The sequence below is a fragment of the Myotis daubentonii genome, chromosome 6, assembly GCF_963259705.1.
Source record: "Myotis daubentonii chromosome 6, mMyoDau2.1, whole genome shotgun sequence".
NCBI classification, from domain to species: domain Eukaryota; kingdom Metazoa; phylum Chordata; class Mammalia; order Chiroptera; family Vespertilionidae; genus Myotis; species Myotis daubentonii.
Window position 1 is genome coordinate 20,249,445 of NC_081845.1, and position 21,691 is coordinate 20,271,135.

A 21,691-nucleotide genomic window follows, 5' to 3' on the forward strand; every position below is an offset into this window, starting at 1 on the left:
AGCACCCTTTGGGGGATGTCAGAGGCCTGGAGGATTTGGCCTGATCACTGCAAGCCAGGCTGAGGACACCACTGGTGCACTGGTGCACAAATTCGTGTACCAGGCCTGTTTAAGCTGATCTCAGGCCAGGCTGAGGGACCCCACTGGTGCACGAATCCGTGCACAGGGCCTCTAGTATGCATATAAGATCTTTGGTTAATCTCTTCCCCTCTTCTCTCTGAGATTCATCAGTGTGTTCCATGTTTCTGTGCCTGTTTGTTGAGCATCTGCCCCCAGGTGGTTAGTGCACGTCATAGCTAATGGTTGAATGGTTGAACGGTCTTTCAGTCACTTAGGCTTTTATATATAGACTAGAGGCCCGGTGCACAAAAATTTGTGCACTCGGGGGGGGGGTCCCCCTCAGCCTGACCTGTGCCCTTTCACAGTCTGGGACCCCTCGGGGGATGACCATCTGCTGGCTGAGGCCTGCTCCCCTTGGGATTGGGCCTAAGCTGGCAATCAGACACTCCTCTGGCAGCCCGGCAGCCCTCGGGGGATGTCCACTTGCCAGCGGGGAGCAGACCTAAGCTGCAGTCGGACATCCTTAGCACTGCTGAGGAGGCAGGAGAGGCTCCCACCACCACCGCTGTACTGGCAGCCGTCAGCCTGGCTTGTGGCTGAGCAGAGCTCCTCCATGTGGGAGCTCACTGACCACCAGAGGGCAGCTCCTGCATTGAGCGTCTGCCCCCTGGTGGACAGTGTGTGTCATAGTGACCAGTCATTCCCAGTCTTTCTGCTGTTAGAGTCAGTTTGCATATTACCCTTGCACTATATAGGATAGAGGCCTGGTGCATGGGTTGGGGCCGGCTGGTTTTCCCTGAAGGGTGTCCTGGATCAGGGTGGGGGTCCCGCTTGGGTGCCTGGTCAGCCTGGGTGAGGGGCTGAGGGCTGTTTTCAGGCTGCCCGCACCCCGTTTAGGGTGGGAGTCCCCACGGGGTGCCTGGCCAGCCTGGATGAAGGGCTGATGGCTGTTTTCAGGCTGCCTGCACCCCCTTCATGGTGGGGGTCCCCACTGTGGTGCCTGGACAGCCTGGATGAGGGGCTGAGGGCTGTTTTCAGGCAGGCCAAGCCTGGAGCTGAAGCTCCCAGTCTCTCCTTTTTTCTTTTTTTTTTTTATTCTGGGATTTATTTACCTTCTGTAATTGAAACTTTGTTGCGGCTTCAGCTCCGAGGCAGGCTGGCTGAAAGCAGGTATCTGGGTTTTGTTTAGCTTCTATAATTGCAACATTGTTGCATCTGGAGCTCAGAGCTGGGCCACAGCAGGCAGGGAACCTTGGCTTCCTCCATTGCTAGGGCAACCAAGCCTCATGTTTGCTTCAGCTGCATGGCTGCCGGCCGCCATCTTGGTTGGCAGTTAATTTGCATATCCTGCTGATTAGCCAATAGGAAGCGTAGCGGAGATTTGGTTAATTACCATGTTTGCCTATTATTAGATAGGATAGATATGTGTATTTTTTTACATATGATATCTTGAAGTTCAGAGCATCCTGAAGATGTATTTTATAAAGGCTTCATTATCCAATGGGAATAATCTCAAGTTACCTCTTTACTAAGTTAAATCATTTCACTGATGTGAGATTATGAATTAGTTTGTATTCAGTGCAGCATCAGGTATGCAGCAAGTTGATGAAAGCAAAACACCAGGAAAGGGTACCCTTGAAATATAACTGAGTTTGATTTATGAAATTGGATTGGGAAAGCCCTTTAAGAGGAAACAGAGTGGTTTGGCGGAAAGAACAAGGGCTTTTGAGAGGAACTTGAGTAAAGTTGGATGGTCTAATGAGCCTCAGTTTCTTCCTCAGAAGTGGACTTAGAATTAATGACTTGGATAGTGAAGGGAAGGATTACATGTGCATTATATGTAATAGTACGATGCCTTCTCTCTGATTACTCTTTTTGTAAGTCAGTGTTTTGTGTTAGCCAAAAATATTTATTGAGCATCTATTTTGTGTAAGTCTTTGTTGGGGAGTGCTTCAAGTAACCAACACTTAGGACAGGGTTGAATAAATGTTCTTTGCTTCAATGTATTCATAATCTAGTCCAGGAGATAACCAAGCACATGGAGTGTTCATTAATAAAACAAAGCCGTGGCTCAGTGCTGGCCAGTGGTGGAGATAAGTGCAGTAGGTGCTATAGCAGTGTAGCTGGATGTGAAGTTAAATGTTTCTAAAGTGGGGACTTGGGAGGTGGGGTGCCCTCTGCAAAACACTGAAATGCTGGTATATTTGGTGTAATTGTATATTGAATGCCTTCTTATTATCACATACAAAGCTAGGTACTTTATATTTATTTACCTAACAGATACTGAGTGCCTTCTGCATGCCCAGGTACTGTTCCAGGCACTGAGTATTATCTCAAATACCTCCACTAACCTTGAGCGTTTGGCATTATTCTTTCCCTTTTTGAGCAAACTGGTCTTCAGAGATACTTAGTAACTTGTCTGAGTTCATATCATGCAGTTTGAAAGGGGTGGGACCAAGGAAAATGATACTGGCTTATGATTTCTATCCTCTCATAAGGTAGTTTATTCATTGAATGGGGTTAAGGGAAGAAAATAATTGGATTATACAGGCAGGTCACAGTGGTTTTGCATGGATGAGTGACATGATTGCCAGACTAGCTATTCGCTCTCACCACTTTGTACACCGCATCACTTTACTGATTTTTCTTAACAGTCCATTGGCTGAAGGAGCAGTAAACATCCAAATGCCCTGGTTTTTGAGACTTGGATATAATATCTCAGACTTTCAGGTACTTTGACTTGGCTGTTGGTTTCATTTTGGATGATACCTGAGCTAATGTGTAAAGCACAGGCAAAGTTGGTTTTTGTTGTTACTCCTCCTTTGGAGTTGCTTCTCTTTCTCCTGCCTCTTCTTTTCTTTGTCACAACTGCCCAGCACCCTCTTGTCCAAAGTTCCTGACCCACTCTAAAGAGCATCTTCTTTCTTCCCAAAGATTTAAGCAAACACAGAACAAAACAAAAAACCCCCTAGACACAGATATTAGTGTGGTGATTATCAGGGGGAAAAGGGGTGGGGAGCGGTGGAGGAGGGTAAAAGAGGGCTAAATGGTGGTGGACGGAGACTTGACAATACAATATACAGATGATGTATTACAGAATTGTACACCTGAAACCTATATAATTTTATTAACCAATGTTACCCCAATAAATTCAATACAAAAAAAAAAAAAAAAGAGTTGGATCAGCAAGAGGATACCCAAAGATGGCATGGCTCGGAAAGTATTCTTCTAGCACATTCCAGATGCACCTTGGAAGGACTTCGCTCTATTCGTTCTTTAGACAGCGGTTCTCAACCTGTGGGTCGCGACCCCTTTGGGGGTCGAACGACCCTTTCACAGGGGTCGCCTGAGACCATCGGAAAACACATACTCCCTCTCCCATAATAATAGTAGCAGTTGATGAATGTAATTTGTCCCATAATAATAGTAGCAAAAGAAAATAAATATAGAACGCAACATTTATTATCAAAAAACTAGATTAAATTAAACAATAAATTAAAAATAGTACTCCTAATTTTTATTTTGAGTGTTCAGATAGTTTCTGGATTTTCCTATAATTTCGTTACTGCATTTTAAACTTGTAGGGAGGACCCCTTGGCTGCGAAGCTTTGCTCTCCCTGTACGCGTGAGCTTAAAATTATTGGAGCCATCGTTCTCCATTGCTTCCAGCATAACTTGTTGAAGTGACAGAAACGTATTATCCAGTATTTCTGGAGAAATATTATCAAAGGCTAATATTGTGCCTCTTCTGCTAAGAGGAATATGTCTAAGTTTTTCAAGTTTTTCTCCATAATCTTTGCATTTACGTCCACAGTTTTGTTTTTTCAAAGAATCAACATTAGCATAAGATTCTCCTTGATAGTTATTTTCGGAAGCACGTTTCCAAATTCTTGATATGGTCATTCTGTTGCGCTTAAATTGTTTTGCAGCTAACGTAATTGCACCTTTCTGCAACTTTTCCTTTTTCTTTTGATGCATCAAGAACTGGACAATCGCAACTCGATCTTTGCTTGAACACTCTTTTTTTCATCTTACTTTTACAATGGGTTGATATTCAACTGAAATAAAACAATTGATTTTGATCAGCGGATGAAATTAGAAAAATAGTTATAATTCGTAATAATTAGATTAACCTAAAAATTGAAAGATGTGTCAAAACAAATGACAGATGTCATGAAACATTGATTTTGATTGAAGGCTTCGCAATTTTGCGCTACAACATAACTTAAGCTGCATTCGCCAAAAATTCCCGTTTAAATTTTCACTTGCTACTATTATTATGGGACAGAGGGAGTATATAATTACATATTGTTTTTGTGATTAATCACTATGCTTTAATTATGTTCAATTTGTAACAATGAAATTGGGGTCACCACAACATGAGGAACTGTATTAAAGGGTCGCGGCATTAGGAAGGTTGAGAACCACTGCTTTAGAGTGTATTTAGTTCAATATCTGGCTGTTGCTGGGACCCAAAAGAACTGATTGTTTTGTTATGTGTTTAGGTTTCTGATTTTCAAAATGGTAATTCCTAGAGTATTTCTAAGAAAACTCATTATCAGATTAATGAATGTCTCTTATATGTTGATTTACTAAGACGAACAATAGAGAACAGGTATAAGAAAAATATAATGGGAAGAAATCGCTCTCTTCACTTTCCTTTTTTTAAAAAAAAAAAATGTAAACCAACAATTGGGAAAAGACCAATTATTGAGTCATACTGAAAAGAACACCTTGGTCTACCTCATGGCCTTGAAATGATCACAAACTATTAACAAAACATTATTCAGATTAGGTCTGGGAATTCCTGGGTTTGCTTTTTAAAAAGTTTTCATTTGTTTTTTTGTAAGAGACCTGATAAGGCAATAGGGTTAGTTATCAAAAAATGTAAATCAATCAATAAATGAAAAGAATGGGCCTCAGTTTACCAAACTGAATTCTAAAGATAACAGCATTTACTCAGAAGCCAGGATTATGAAAGGAAAGAAGAAAATGAAAATGAGGAATAGAGATAAGGCGGAGAAGCTGGAGGCAGGGAAGTGGGGGGTGGGGGAGGCGGAATGTACAGTACTAGAATCAAAATTTAGAAATGAAAGCCAGGACTGTGACTAAGAATATATTCATCAGGCCCTAGCCAGTTTTGCTCAGTGGTTAGAGCACCAGCCTGCAAACTAAAAGGTCCTGGGTTTGATTCAGGTCAAGGACACATGCCTGGGTTGTGGGCACAATCCCCCTAGTAAGGGGTGTGCAGGAGTCAGCCAGTCAATGATTCTGTCTCATCACTGATGTTTCTATCTCTCCCTTTCCCTTCCTTTCTGAAATCAATAAAAATATATTTAAAAAAATAAAAAGCCCATAATGTGTATACTTAAAAACTATGTATATATACATATATATATGTGTACACACACACACACACACACACACATATATATATATATATATATATATATATATATATATATATATAAAAGAATATATTCATCAGCAGTGCTATCATTACTGATGTTAAACTCATTAACCAGAAGAGTATGTCCATGTTTACAAATGAAGTGAAGAGTCTCTTGATCCATTGGGTGGTTCTGTGTTGCGATGGGAGTTACACAAATCTGTTGTACCATAGAGCTTTAGTCTGACTTAGGATGCCATTGCATGCGTTGATTACAGAGTAGACTATTTCTCCTTAATTGAAGCTCTTTTATCTAATAAGGTGGGTTTTTTTTTGAGCATTTGTTATGTTCCAGGCCCTTTTAAGATTAGACCAGAGCTTTATGTTGTGTGTAATTTTATGAAATTAAACTAGGTCAGTTACTAGATCATTTTGACTAGGATTGTTCAGGCACCAAAATCAGCTGAATTTCCCCCCCCCCCCATCTGTTAAACAGATTGAACCCTGAACTGTGAATTGAAATTCCTAAGTGGACACTCTGGTCTGGTTGTTAAATGATCTGAATAATTCACCCTATGGGTTTGTGGTCTTATTTAGTGGATTTGAGGCCAAGCTGTTCAATCTGTTGCTAAGGAGTTTAGCTACAAGTGGTTATCAAGATTAGCCTGAAGACATGACTTCTATGAGAAAAATAAAAATCTGGTCACATCTACTTCATTACTTGCAAAAGAGAAATCAAGTGTAAATCTTTTAATTTTAGCTCTATGTTCAATGAAAGTATGAAGCTGAATAAGAAAAAATATCACTACTCTTAGCATTTAAAATTTATGAAGTAAAATAGGCAAAAAGAATAAGATTCTACTTTTAGGTGTGTGTTTTAAATTTCAGTTCAGGCATATTTTGCATAAGCATTGAAATATCTGTGTCAGACAGGTTCTTGCTCTTTTAATGCCCTTTGAAATCCCTCTAATGGTGTAAAATTTCTATTATTATCCTGCTAGAGTAGTATGTTGATGATATGATAGTACGTTTCAGACTATTTCTGTTTCAAATTGAGGAATCTTTATAGTTGTACATTGAAAATGAACTTCAAATAAAAGCATTGGATGAGAGTGTATTAAATATGCCATTGGTCTGTTTAATGTCAGTTTGTGATTTCATTTTCTATGTACTGTACTTTTTTTTTCTTGAAAGGCATTTTTCATTTTCTGTTCCTCCTTTAGAGGAAGTATGTAGGTTAGGCCACAGAATCTCAAATAATTCATCCTTCGTACAGTAAACAAACGGAAGGGCATGAAGTTGAGATTTTGTAAAGATTGTCTTCAGTGACTAACCCTTTGCCTATAATCTCCATGGCAGAAAAGGTAACAAATCAGATACGTAGAGTTATAAATAGGGTTGTTCTCATTAAAATATAATCACTAGATATGGCAAAGAAGGGTTTTTGAGAAAATATCAATAAGAAGGAGCCATCATAATAACTGACTCCATATTTAAAGGAAGCATAGATTATTTGCCACTTGGGGGTGTCTACTATTTAAGGATAGAGGTAGACAGAAGACTCGGATTCTCAAGGGCTTGTTCTTGGCTCTTGATGGTACTAAGATTTCAGTCCTCATATCTAAATGATCTAGAATTTGCCTACCTATAAAATCTATGAAGTTGGGCCCTCAGGGCAGAATTTCACATCTCTCCACACAGATCTCAATTCCAGTATGTCTGCGATTCAGGGTTCTTATCCGTCAGGGTGAGTAGAATAGCAGAGCTGGTGTCTGTCATGCTGGATTTGAAAGGAAAGTTTTTCTTTGTAGCAATGTGTGTTTGTTGAGAGATGCTTCAAGTGTGAGTTTAGATTTTTCTCTCATCCTATTGAATACGCCTGTTTAAGAGATTTGAATTTACCTTCTTTTGATGTGTTCTCCACTGACACTTCAGTAAGTAGTGTTTTTGGAACACTTAAATAAGGAGTGTTTTTGGAGCGGTAATGTTATGCTTCTGCCAAAGAGGTAAATAAATACTTAGCAGCTTAGTTGGTGGATAGAATTTTCACCGAAGAATAAGTGATAGATGGACAAATGAAGATTTTTTCCTGATTCCCCCTCTCTCAGTCCCCGTTTGTAGGGAACTAGCCTTCCATTCCCCCCCTTCTCTTTTATTTATTCATTTGAAACATTTTTTGATGCTTTAGATATTCAGGAAGGATAAAGAAATGAGGTCTCTTTCCTCCAAAGCCTCTCAGATGATCATGATACGGTGTAATACATATTATAATGGGGTATAGAATCTCTCTTTGCAGCTCTTCTTTTCTGGCAATTCATGTACATGCATTCGAGTACTCATACAGAGAAAGACTCTTACTGGAGTCATTCTAGTTCCCTTTGGGGAGGATCCATACCTTTCATCTCTTTTTTCCTACTGACCTCTTGCTGTAATCTCCCACTGTGCTTTCTATTGGCCTCTGCACCAGCTTTTTTAAAAGCAGGTTCTGGAACCAAAGTTGATAACGTGAGGAAGCTTTTATGCCTGCTCAGCAAAAATGTCACAGTAAGGTTATCAGTGGTCTAGTGTTGGGTTGTTATTCAGATATTATGTCTTCCTTCGTTTGTTTGGTTGTTAAAATGTTCTTTCTAAGAGCTTGGCAGGAATGAGTAGTTATTGACTTTACATCAGTTTTCCAAATACATTTTGAAATTTTACATGCCTGTGAAATCACAGAGTCTTACCATCCTTCCCTTAACCCCCTTGCTTTTCCCTGCCTTCGTCTCTGGACTCCTGAGAAATCAAATGGGCTTGTGGTGCAGAGGTATTGGCCTTGGCACATTCATCATTCCTCTGCTCTGGCTGCTTCCGATATCTGGTAAACCAGGGCTTGGAGGGAATGTGGACACTGGAGAGCAGCTTATTTCTCTGCTTCAGAATAACTGTAGCTATCGTGGACCGAGTGTCCACTATGTGCAGAGCACTCTAACGTGGATAATTTTTTAAAAATTAAATCTCTATGAAGTAGATTCCTATTCCGTTTTTCAGATGAAGGAGCTAAGTCTCAAGAGAGGTTAGGGTGATGCACCTAGTAAATTGTCAGTCTTACGCGGTAGTTGTGAGGGTCAAATAAGCTGGTATTGGTGAGATCCTTTAATGACAAAGTTTGGAAGAAACCTTTCTGCTCCAGGATGTCTGTGCCCCTTTAATGTGTGTTAGGCTTATGGCCTTTGTCTGGCTATCCCTTCGTGGTCTTACCTGTGGGTATGTGACTTCTTCCTTTACCGGCTGGTACCTCTCTGGTGTCATGCAAAGGAGGCCATCGGAGAGCAAATTAAATAGAGTTAAATTAAATAGTCATAGACAGACCGTGGGCCATGTATTTCCCAGGATCACATATTTCTCTGCCTTGGACTTAAAGAACTACAGGCCCTGAGGTTATTCCCCAGTATTACACACTGCAGATCTCCACACTTGGATGCGGGCTGGGAGCTCGGCCAGAGGGGAGCATCCCTGGAGTTGAACCTGACCTGAAGGTGAATAATCTCCTGTAAAACACTACCTACTTTTATGTTATTTTCTGAATGTTTTCTCCATAGCTCAGCACTTTCCAAAAGCGAGGTTCATGGAACTCAATGTCCTGCGATGGTTGTCACAAGGCTAAGCGACTGTGGGAAACTGGCTCAGGCGGCAGCACTGCGCAGCTGGCTGCACGGCTGCCGATGCGAGCTGTGCTTCTCCCAGAGACCCCGAGGGGGTTTCAGATCCCTTTTACCTTAAAGCTTTTCATCATGGCATTGAATAAAAGGTCCCCTAAAAGGTAACTTTTGAGGAGCAGACTTTGTGATACGCTGCCCTAGCCTTTTCTCTCACCTTCATTAAATGCCCTCGCCTACAGTGTGTGGCCGGACTGGCGTGGGGTCCAGCCCTCTCCCCACAGGCAGATCCTGCTGCATTACTTCAGACGTCTTGTTCTGGTAGGAAAGCTAGCAGTCTTGTCTGGAGCCATGTAAATAAATACGAGGGGCGATTAGCAGAATACCCACTTTTATGAAGTGATGATGATATTGTGATGTAGATTTGAACACGGGGAGCCTACTACAAGAGATGCTATTGAAATAAAATGAAGTGAAATGGGGGGAGAAGCTGCTGTCTAACCTTTTAAGGTCACGGAGCAGTTCTCATGAACTTGAATAATTGTTAAACCAGGTAATTATAATAAAAAGTTAACATTTTATTGACCGCTTTGTATGTAATAGGCACCGGCTTATCTCATCTAATTGAATCCTCATCATTGCCCAATGAAGAAAAGTTTTGTTATTCTCCACACTTTACAGATTGAAACTTCAAGAGATTAATTGGTCTGAAGTCACAGAGTAGATCACTGTCAAACTTTGCAAAGCAAAATGAGCAGGCGCAAAGGAAGGACGTGTCTCGGGAAAGGGTGTGGGATGGAGGGAGGAACTTGTGAGCGTGTGGCAGGTTTGAGGATGACCCATGAAGTATTTGATTTGCTCCTGTGAAGGATGACAAGGAGTGGAGGCAGTTTATATGTCACATTAATAAGGGTGCAGGCTTTTGCCCAGCCTATGTGGCTCAGAGGTTGAGTGTCGACTTACGAACCAGGAGGTCACTGTGTTACTCCCCATTAGGGCAAATGCCAGGGTTGCGGGCTTGGCCCCCAGTGGGGGGCGTGCAGGAGGCAGCCGATTGATGTTTCAATCTCATTGATGTTTCTACTCTCTCTCCCTTCCTCTCTCTCTAAAGTCAATAAAAACCATATTAATATAAGGGTGCAGGCTTTTTAGGTGAGATTGCTGATGAATGACTTCGGACTTTAGAGTATATCACAATGTGCCAGATACAGCATTTGATTAGCAATGGGTGAATTCCACAAGGTAAACCAAAAGCCAGTTGAGGGTATGAGAGTGGGCGTCAGAGCCACAGGGCGGCCTCCCCACAGTGGAGGTGACTTTTCTTGTTGCTGCAGTATACCCTTCTGCATCGTTGTCATTGTTGTCTGCTTCATGATAATGATCTTAGGGTTGGCATTCCCGACTCACTCTTAACAAAATGTACATTGCCCTCTTAACCAAAACCTGGTAGGTTTAGTCCATTGACACCAGACCCAGGTATGTCATCCTGTTGTCTGAATGACAGAATTTTAATCTGATTCTCAGGTGCTGCTTTTAAGGTGATGGCTGTACCCATTTTTCAACCACTTGTGGCCACATCTCTGTACCTTATTTTTTTCAGATGCACCTGTTAACTATAATACTATAAAATGCAACTCTCAAAAAGCAATTGTAAAATAAAAACTATTTAACTGGTCTTAGTGAATGTTAACTAGCTGTATGAAATATAATATCTGGAAACAATGGTTTGAGCAGTTAGTACCCTTTCTTAGTAATCTTTAGTTCTCACCTTCTCTGCAGATCCAGGCTTTTGATTTGTAGGCAAGGCCCATCTTTCACATTAGGTTCGAGCATCCTAGTTGGGGTTGCTTATCTTCCAGGGGACTGTCATCTCCTCTTCAGCTCAGCTCCAGGCAGGCTGTTGGTCTTGAATGTACCGTTGGAGCTCAGCACGGGGGCAGTCCGTGCCCTCACTGAGCCCCGTTTTATCCACTCATGATGGATGTGAGTGAAGGGATTGTATGAGGGGAAGATTATGAAGGACACACAAACTCTGTTTATCTCTGGTCAGAATAACACAGTAGGCTCTTGACAGTTGTGAGGGACATATCGCAAGACCATCACCAATTCTCAACTTGAAAACACTCATTGTAGCACAAAATTCCTTCCTTCAGATGACTGAAGTATAACTGAAAATGTAAATGATCTCTCTAGACCTTGACTACTTATCTCACTCAATGAGCAATTTTAGTACTGTCTGGAGCACTTATTGAAACAAGTTCACACATCCTTTCTACTTATTTCCTTTTGGAGCATTTGGTAGTTTTGTTCACACACATGTGTCTGAGTCATCATTGCATTTGACATTTCAGTCTTTAATTTATCTGAAACTTCAATTTTGTGGCCAGGACCTATCACTTTCAAAAACATTTCCATATTCCCCTTATTCTGTCATCAATGCTAGAATCAACTAGCAGTTAATTTTGTTTGTTTCATTTCTTAACAAGAAAAACAGTTTTTATCACTTTATTGGCAGTGGCCATAGCACGGAGACTAAGCACTCCGACTGAGGGCGAACCTGGACCTTGGCCGGCCCAGGCCACTTGCTCTTGCCTCTGAGCTGTGTGTGATGCAGAATCATGTCTCTACAAAACGACAAATGACTCAATGTCCCTGGAACTTCACATGTCCCTCAGGAGTGGTAGAAACTATAAATGGTGGGCAAATGCCAAGGATCTGCTGTATATATATTTTTTTTCCCATACCTAAACTGTGGAGAACTGAACTCTGCCCTTCCTTTTCTTACTGATCTGTGGAGCTGATGCATTTGCATGTACAGTTGAATACTTACCACCAAATTACCCAGGAGCTTTGGGGAAGTTGATTTCTCTTACTGACTTCTAAGCTGTAGCTTCAGTTGTTGGCTTCAATAACAAACGTGGGAAGACATGCCTTTTATAACATAAACTGTTTTATATAAATATGAAGCAAGATTTTAAAACTTGTTTTTTAATTTAAAAAAAATTTTGTTTAACATTCAACAGATACAAAAGCATATACAGGGAGAAGGTTCCTCCCCATGACTGTCTTTCAGCAAACCATTGTTCCTTCCTGGAAGCAGCTCGTGTTACTGGTTTCCGACAATCCTTGCAGAGATCGTCTATGCACATATAACCAGTACATATATTTATATATAACGCCTTGGTTTTATATACATGGTAGCATGTTGTTCCTGTATCTTGCACAAAATTAGTAGTATTAAAGACATCTGGGAGCTCTTTCTTTATTGAATTTATTGGGGTGACATTGGTTTGCAAAACCATACAGGTTTCAAGTGTACAACTCAGCAAAACATCATCTGCACACAGCATCGTGCGCCCATCACCCCAACACCCCAAGCAACGCCTCTTTCCATCCCCATTTCCCCTCCCTTTGCCCACCTGCACCTACTCCCCACCCCCTTTTCTCTCTTCTCTGTGTCTATGTGATATATATATCCTTAATCCCTTTACTTTCTTTCATCCAGTCTCCCAAAGCCCTCCCTCTGACAGCAGTCAGTCTGTTCCACGTATCCATGCCTCTGTTTCTATTCTGTCTTGGAGATCTTTCTATTATCTTAATATAAAGAGCTTCTTCTTCTTCTTCTTTTTTTTTTTTTTTTACAATGGCATTCTATACCACCAGAGGCCCAATGCACGAAACTCATGCAAGGGGCTCAGTCCTCACAGCCAGCGGCAGCTTGCCTCAGCCCTCACAGCCCCAGCTTCGTCCGGAAGGTTATCCGGAAGGTCGTTCGGCTGTCCAGTCTAATTAGCATACTATGCTTTTATTATTATAGATTGTATGGATGTACCACAGTTGGCTTTTATTAATGAACATTTTTTTTCTTTTTTGCTATATTCAGTGAGTAACCTTTTACATTTTCCTTTTATAAATATGTGCAAGTATCTGTAGAATACATTTCTAGGACTAGGATTGCTGCGCTGTCGAATATGTTCTTGAAAGTTGGTCTCCATAGAGGTTGTTTCAATTTATAATGCTGCCATCAATGTATGAGAGGGCCTGCTTCCCCATCTTCTCATAACACAGGATTTTTGAATGTAAGATATTAACTAATTTCATCACCATCTAATGTTTCTTGATTACTAGTGGTATATGGTGGGTTGGAACTTCCAGAGATTTATTTGAGCAATTGAGGAAGTTAGTTCATCTGTTAAATACAGTATTCCAAGAGGGAGTCAAGTTGCACAGCTTTGGTTTGGAGACAGTGGGTGGTACAGGAGACAGATGCAGGAGGTAATTCTGAGAATAGTGTTGTATTGTCATTTAGTCTGTCCTCCAGGCCTTTCTGTTGCAGGCTCAAGGCAAGAAAATTGTAATAAAAATTAGTAAAAGCTAAAGTGAACTGTTTCACAAAAAGGGGGCTTTGGGCATGTAATACATTTGCGCAAGTGCCAGTAGTAATGACCCCCGCCTTCAATAAAGCCATCTCCTTAGTGAGGCATCCACAATGGACGCCGGTAGAAGCACACTGGATGTCAGTCCCCTTGATTTTAGCCCCTGTCAGCCATCACATGTATGTTGGTGGGAATCAAAAGCTGCGTTGGTGCATTTGCTGGGCATCTGGAGACCATTTGAATTTAGAAGAGATTAGGAGGCAACTAGTAGGTGTTGTCTGATAGCACAGAGGACCTGTCATGGTACACTTTTAAGGCACTTTCTTAGGAAGTCCCAGCACCATTAGAAAGAGATTTGGGATGGGATTTCTGCAGAATGAGAAACACTGATTGTGACTTGTATTGTGAGTAACTGCTACCTGCTTTTTCTGGCCCGTGGAATACAGGTTATTTATGGGATAGTGCCAGGTGATAATTAAAACATAAAGCAGCATTTCTAAATACTAAAAAAAAAAAAAAAAAAAACCTGCTTACCTCTTAGGAACATGGTTGGTTGGAGTGAAAGGACTTTGTATGTTTGTATACACACACTTGTGGAGGATGAAAACTAGGGAAAAAGACTTAGGGTGGCATAGAAGTAGCTCCTGTTAAAATAATATTGGTTGTTGGCTATTCTGCGTGACTAAGAGATTGTGGAAAAACACCTCATCTATCCTAGCTATTCATACTAATTGTGATAGTGAAAGTAGCCAGTGGCTTCAAAATCAGACCATGGGAAAGACAACATACTAAATATTTTCATGCTACAGTACTTTGCACAAAATGTCCACAAACCTTAGAAAAAAACAATGGATGGAAACAGTTTTTTATAAATTCTAGATATGTGCCTTATGGGCAGAGCACACTGTGTAACATTACCAGTGTTTATAGAACAAAAACTTATTCTAAATATTTCCTAAAACATGTAATGCAGGTTTTGTACAGTATAAGCTTTTAGATTTCTTCTACTTTTTGTTCCTCTTCCTAGACATAGGATTTTGCTGTTGTGAGTTTTATATACATAGGTTTTAAAGTTAGAAAAGATGAGAAATATACTTGTGTTTTATATGTGTGTTAATGCTATTTTGTCAATAGCATATATTTTTTTAAAAGGGTATGTGTTGCACTGATACACATAATTCAAGAACTTGGGTGCTAGCAGACTGGCTCTGGATTTGCCATGTTCTAAGAAGTAACATAGGGGAAAGTAGGTTTCACCATATTCTCAGAGGGGACAGGATTCTTCAAAGGTCAGATAATGCTGGAGAAAAATAATCTGGGGTGGAATCAGGCTGACCTGGGTTCAAGTCCTGGCTGTACCACCAACTATGGTTTTGGCTGAGTTAGTGAACCTTTCTGAGGCTCACTTTCTTCAATGTAGACTAGACGGATAATACAACCTAACTTTTTGTGGGAAATAAATGAATTAACGGATGTAAATTGCCTGTTGCTTTGAATCTTTTTCTGAAAGAATGTCAGAGGTTTAATTAATAAATTCGAAAGTATATGTATCATGTCTGGCATGGGCTATCTGGTGATTTGATGCTGTTAAAATTATAGAGAAAGAACAGTAAAACTTTTTTTAAAGAATCACTCAAGTTTTACCCAGTTTAGCCACCAGGGGGAAATTATTCTGTCACTCTACTGTCTGTCAGGAAGAAGTTGCCATTCTTCTTCACTTAACAGGGAAGTCAGTTTTGTTCCTGATCTTTATCTGTTTAATGAGGTAGGAGTCATAGAGAATTTAAGTGCAGGTTAATTCACTTATTTTTTTTGCTATTTATTTTTATTTTTGTTAATCCTCACCTGAGGATATTTTTCCCATTTTTTTTTTAAAGAGAGAGTGCAAGGGATGTGTGTGGGGGGAGATTGGGGGAGAGAAATATCGATGTGAGAGAGACACATAGATTTGTTTCCTTCTGCACACACTCCAACAGGGGCTGGTGTTTGAACCTGAAACCCAAATATAGGCCCTTTATCAAGAGTCAAACCCACAATCCTTCTATGCGCAGGTTGTTACTCTAACCATAGAGCCACACCGGTTAGGGCAATATTTTTGCTATTTCTTAGGTCAATTCAGTTATTTCTTGGGCCTTTTTATCCTAGTTCCTGTTTTGAGGATTAAGTTGGAATGATAGTAAAATCTGATGCTTCTGCAAATTTAGACTGTATAGATTTTGAAATGATCAGAAATAGACTTAATAATATATGTATAATATTTGACATATTCTAATTTAACAGAAAAAAAGAAAAAAATTATTGAAACTAGTATATTCCAACAGAAGATAGCTATAATTCAAACAGACAAGTTTTTTTCCATTGACTATTTAAAAATGAATGTATATTATATATTCAAGTAGGCTGCACATAGAAGTATTTTTATTATAAAAAAATTCAAGCATACATAAAACTAAGATGTATAATAAACCATCATAGATCCTTCACACATAGTGACCATTACCAATATGTTGCCAATCTCGTTTCATTATGTCATTGATTAATTTACAGCAAATTCCTCAAATTACATAATTTTATCTGTCAATTTCACTTTGTGTCTCTGAAATACAACAAAGAACTCCCCTTTAAAAAATATACACTGTCACCCGGCCAGTGTGCCTCAGTGGTTGAGCATTGACCTATGAACCAGGAGGTCACGGTTCGATCCGGGCACATGCTCGGGTTGTGGGCTTGATCCCCCATGGTGGGGGGCTGTGTGCAGGCGGCGGCCAGTCAATGATTCTACCTCATCATTGATGTTTCTGTCTCTCCCTCTACCTTCCTCCCTGAAATCAATAAAATAGTGTGCAATACCTAAAAAAAATAAACACTGTCATTATTCCTCTGAAAAAGCAATAGCATTTGTCTAATGTCATCAAATAGCCACCTGGCATTCATGTTTCCTCCTCCCCTTATAATCTTATTTTTTGAAAAATAGTTGACATCAGGGCTCAAACAATATCTATGATTTATGATATTGTTGCTAATATGTCTCCTAAATTTCTTTTCATCTAAATTTCAGATTTCCTCTTTCAAATATTTTGTTCACTTCTTGCCAGTTTGTTTGTGGAATAAAACAAGTTTTTATCCTATATGGTAGAATAATTGAAAATCTCAAAGTGCCATTGTTTGTGTAGGTTACAGTTACCAATATTTACTGTATTACAAACTAAAATACATAATTTAAATTTTACTTATTTAAAAATAACAATAGTGAACCCATTACATTAGTGTATGTAAGCACAGTTTTAACGAAACAAACATAGTTTCAAAACTAAAAGCATACTAAATAAGTACTGCTGTTTTACATTTCTGTAAGTCTCTTTAATGTCTGGCTTGATGGAAGATAGGTGGGTTCTGACATTTGCTTCTGCATTCAGTCTATTGCAGTATTGTTTTGGTTGAAATTTATGGGGTTGGAAAAGGGAGGTGTATTTGAAGTATTTTCATTGAGTGGTGGATATTCTTCTTTGACACTACACCAAAACATGACAAGTGGTAGCTCCTTTTCTTTTTTTAATCCTCACTCTAGGATATGTTTCAGGAGAGCAAGGGAGGGGGCCGGGAGAAAAAGAGAGAGGGATTGGGAGAGAAACATTGATCAGTTACCTCTCCTATATGTGCCCCGACCGGGGTTCAGACCCACAACCTCCAGCCTTTTGGTGCACGGGATGGCGCTCCAACCATTCAGGCCACCCTGCCAGGGCAACAAGTGGTAGTTTCTTAAATGTCTGCTGTAATGTGCAGTTTGAAGCTCTGTGGATCAGCTTTTAATACTTTGTAACTTTGGAATCTATTGGTCTACCGTGCACTTTGAATGGATTCTTTACCCATGCATAATTGTGTAACATTAAGCACTGGTTATTTGGAAAATAACTGCTTCGCCATGTTGTGCAGAACTTCCAAATGTTGGCAATATTTTATTGTGAAATATTTTAAAATCGTATTCATGAGTATCACCACCCATCTCCTTAGAGAAGTCTTTAGCTGTTGGGAAGTTTCAAGCTCTTGGTGGTGGATACCAGTTTTTCAAAAATTCTCATTTTCCCTTGAATGCTCAAATTGTATCATTAGCTACAAATGCTGTCAGCATTTTTCTTGATGTGACAGGCTCACTTCATTTATTTTTGACAAAACATTTGCCAAATACTCAAACCTGAATAAACATAGTTTTGGAAATAAATAAAAAAATGGCTCCCTTTCCATGAAAAACAAAACAGCTTATTCAGCTTGTATCTCCAACAGTTCACCAGCTCCTTTTCCTTGAGGCAACCACAGTACTTTGGCACGCCCACCCACTTTATGGTACTTACTTTATCACCACACAGAACATTAAAAGATGTATATTCAGGCGTCAAGACAAGTATTTCATCAAGGATGGTCTTTAGCAAAACTGACCTTTGTTTACTGTGAATGCAGGATGGTGAAGAAAACAGTGGCAGCAGCTTTGCCCACTCATGCTTTTGTTCCATGAGTGCAAATGTCAACAGAGTGAGGGGGGCAATAACGTCTTAGTATTTTTATGAAAACAGTTTTGACTTCTTGGACCTTTGGAAAGGGTCTCAGGGCCCCCCAGGGTCTGTGGCCTGTGCTTTGAGAAATGTTACTAAAGAGTTTCTGACAGTCCAAATTTTGCTTCTGATATTTTTGTGGTGTGATTTAGCGTGTTCCTTTGTTCCTGGTATTTTCTGTAAATAAACTTGATCAGATTAGGTTCGATTTTGTTTTTTTCCTGGCAATACTCCTTCATATATGGTTGTTTCTTAGAGCCATTAATTTATTACGTGTTGCAAATGGTTATGTTTCCGTTCTCCTAATGATAAACAAAGGAATGTCAGAACTTTATTTCTGCTATAACTTTGTTTATTAGCAGGAATTCTTTCTAAAGGAAAATTTCCTCTCACCCAACTATTTGTTATCCTGAGATATAGTTTGCATGGGTCTCATGGTACAGGCAGGGTCAATCCTTGTTTATTTTCCCAAATACATAGTGACTTGGTTACCATATATCCTCCCCAAAGGTGGCCAATAAAGTATTCTAGGTTTGTTTTTTGTTTGGTTTTGAATATCATTATGAACTCGTGGATTTAAACTTATTTGACGCGTTTCAATTCAACGCAGCTAGAATCCTTTCTTGGGCCTGCAGGAGCCTCTTCAGTTGCTCCTGAGTTCTTTCGATCTGATCTCTGTTGTCCTTGGTAGTTTCGTTGTTTTTTTTGTTTGACATGTTCCAGGCTCATCTTGCACATTTTCTGCCAGAAATCACCTCCTTCTCCAGGAAGACCTCCCAGAAGTGGTATTTAGAGACCACAGTCAGAGCTCTGGGCTGCTCGTTACTGTTGATGAGTGATTGTTTCTAGACTTTTTCAGTGGACAAAGCTAGAAAAATGCATATTTTTAAAAGATAAAATGCATCACAAACTCATACTGACACTATTATTCAAATTTAGGACTCATTGATCTTTCCCATTGCTTGCCAATGACCTCAACATAACTTGTTTTATCCCATACTACACAGAAAACAGTCTCAAAGAACAACATAATGCTGCCAATAACTATGATTATGAAAAAGTTAGTTTTGCAACTTTTTAAAAAATGAAAAGTAAGCATTATCATAGTTTAGCTAACTGAATTGGTTACCTTAACACAGCGTGTTATTATTGGTGTTTACTGTACATGTTGAGACTTTTTTTTTTCTATTTCTGGGAACATTAAATTGGCAGATATTTCACCTGTATTAAATAAATCAATTTATTGAAAGAATCAGTCATATTGATTCTTTCATTCCTTGCTTTTTTATTATCTAAATGGTTCCTTTTCGTTTATTAATATTTTCTATTCTTTATTCATATCTACTCTCTTTTCAATGTTTCAAAACAAAAAACTATTTAGAGGGCAAGGAATTACGTTCATATGGCATCATGATTCTTTGGGGTTTTGTTGTTTTTTTTCCCCAAAATATATTTTTATTGATTTCAGAGAGGGAGGGAGAGGGAGAGAGAGAGATAGAAACATCAGTGATGAGAGAGAATTATTGATTGGCTTCCTCCTGCACGCCCACTCCTGGGGATGGAGCCCACAACCCAGTTACGTGCCCTTGACCACAATTGGACCTGGGGCCCCTCAGTCCCCAGGCCAATGCTCTGTCCACTGAGCCAAACTGGCTAGGGCATGATTCTTTGTTTTAAGTGAGTTTGCTATGAAACAATGAATTTCTTTTTAAGAATAGAAATGTTTTTAGCCAAAACCGGTTTGGCTCAGTGGATGGAGCGTCAGCCTGCGGACTGAAGGGTCCCGGGTTCGGTTCCGGTCAGGGGCATGTATCTGGGTTGCGGGAACATCCCAGTAGGAGATGTGCAGGAGGCAACTGATCGATGTTTCTCTCTCATTGATGTTTCTAGCTCTCTATCTCTCTCCCTTACTCTCTGTAAAAAATCAATAAAATATATTTTTTTTTAAATAGAAATGTTTACTGTGACACTTTATAACTTAGAAATTTTATTACTATTTTTTTGCTATAACTTACCATGGATTACATTATACAATAGTGTTGATATTTTCTGAAGCAGTTATTTCTTGATCTGTGGATATGAGATATTATGATCAAGAAAATTATGTAAATAAGGGAAACTAAAGTGATGACCACTGAAATAAAAACTGATTTATATGTGGAATTCTTTTTTTTTTTTTTTTTTTTTGCCTTCAGGTTAAAAAAAATAAATCATGACTGAATCTGCCTCTAGCACAAGTGGTCAAGAGTTTGATGTATTCAGTGTTATGGACTGGAAAGATGGAGTAGGTACATTGCCAGGAAGTGACTTAAAGGTAAGCTGTCTTTATTACGTACAATTTTATGTAATGGTAAAAATTAAATCTGAATATATACGCAAACTAAGAATTAAAAACATTAAGCCCAATGTTTTATATGATACTTAGACCTCTACAGTAAACTCTCAAGACAGTTGGACATGCTTGTGGTTTGGCAGAAGCCTTTGTCACTTGGGGTAGAGACTAAGGAATGTTTCGGCAGCATGTGCTCATTTTGCAGAGAGTGAGTTACAGCTTCGAGGAGGATCATCTCAGGTTTGACTCTCTCATTATGACCAATAAATGTGGCAGTGGTAGGTTAGAAAACCTGGCTTGTATTTTGTAGTAATGGGCTTTATAAATTTAAGTAACCACACTCCCTGGGCCCTAGTGTTCTCATTTAAAAACTGGATAATGTTAAAATATTGAATAAGCAGAATGATTTACCTCCCTTAAATTATTTATACTGTAAATATGGATTTTATATAATCACTTGTTCAAAATTACTGGTTCTCCCTGTTCACCAGGCTGCTTTTGTATGGATGAGAACTCTCTTCAGAGAGTGATTCCTTCATGTGCTCCTTTTCTAGGTGCTCACCATGCCCCTTTCCCCCAGACCCCTATATCCCTCTCAGGGACCACATCTGCTGCCCCATGAAACATGGTTACGCAAGCCACCTGAGAAGTCAGCCGCCCTCACCTCTCATTTCAAATTTGCTTTTGCTCTGATCCTATCTCTGGGACCTTGAACCTCTCTGTGGCCTTTTGGACTTTGTGTCTGTACTTGGTCACTCAGATGTTTGAACTTCCAGTCTCCCTAACAGGCTGTTAGCTGGCTTACCTCTCCAATGCTTGGAGTTCTGTACTGTCTTGAATAGAATTTCCTGCCCCCTAATATTGGCTTCTTATAATCCAATCCCTTTTCGCTGCCAAACCTGCCCTAGTTCATTCTCAGTGGTGAGATTTAGATCTGTTATTTAAGGAAACATACTTAGATTTTAGTTGGGTTAGGTTTAAAGAAATAAGTGCAGTGTGCCAATGTACCTTTCTGAGTTTAACTGAACAGAAATATACGAGTGAGGTTTAGTGACATCTGAAGAGGAGATTTGGTTTTAGTTTTAGGCTGTGTGACCTTGAACAAGTCGGTTGGTCTTTTTGGGCCAGTTTCCTTTTTGGTAAAATAAGGAATTAAATAAACACTAAAAATTTTATCTGCTCTTAACATTATTCAACTGTTCATCTGGATTAGATACATTGGAAGTAGAGTACTGGGATTTTTGAGAAAGAAGGAACGGTTTCTCAGACTCTGAAAACATCAGCCACATATTAGCTACCTGAACCTTGTCAAGTTATTTAAAGTCCCTGTTTCCGAATCTTTATCTGTGAAA

General features: G+C 39.6%; 1 protein-coding gene across 7 annotated transcripts in view; it reads left to right on the top strand.

Moving 5' to 3' along the window:
• Nucleotides 1-21,691, top strand: part of L3MBTL3 (L3MBTL histone methyl-lysine binding protein 3) — an 87,261-nt gene that overhangs the window by 7,157 nt on the left and 58,413 nt on the right. For all 7 annotated transcript variants that reach the window (XM_059700298.1, XM_059700303.1, XM_059700302.1 and 4 more), the window contains exon 3: nucleotides 20,203-20,321. In XM_059700298.1, coding sequence (XP_059556281.1) covers nucleotides 20,220-20,321 — 102 coding nt within the window. In that variant the 5' untranslated portion in view covers nucleotides 20,203-20,219. The remainder of the gene's footprint in view (nucleotides 1-20,202; nucleotides 20,322-21,691) is intronic.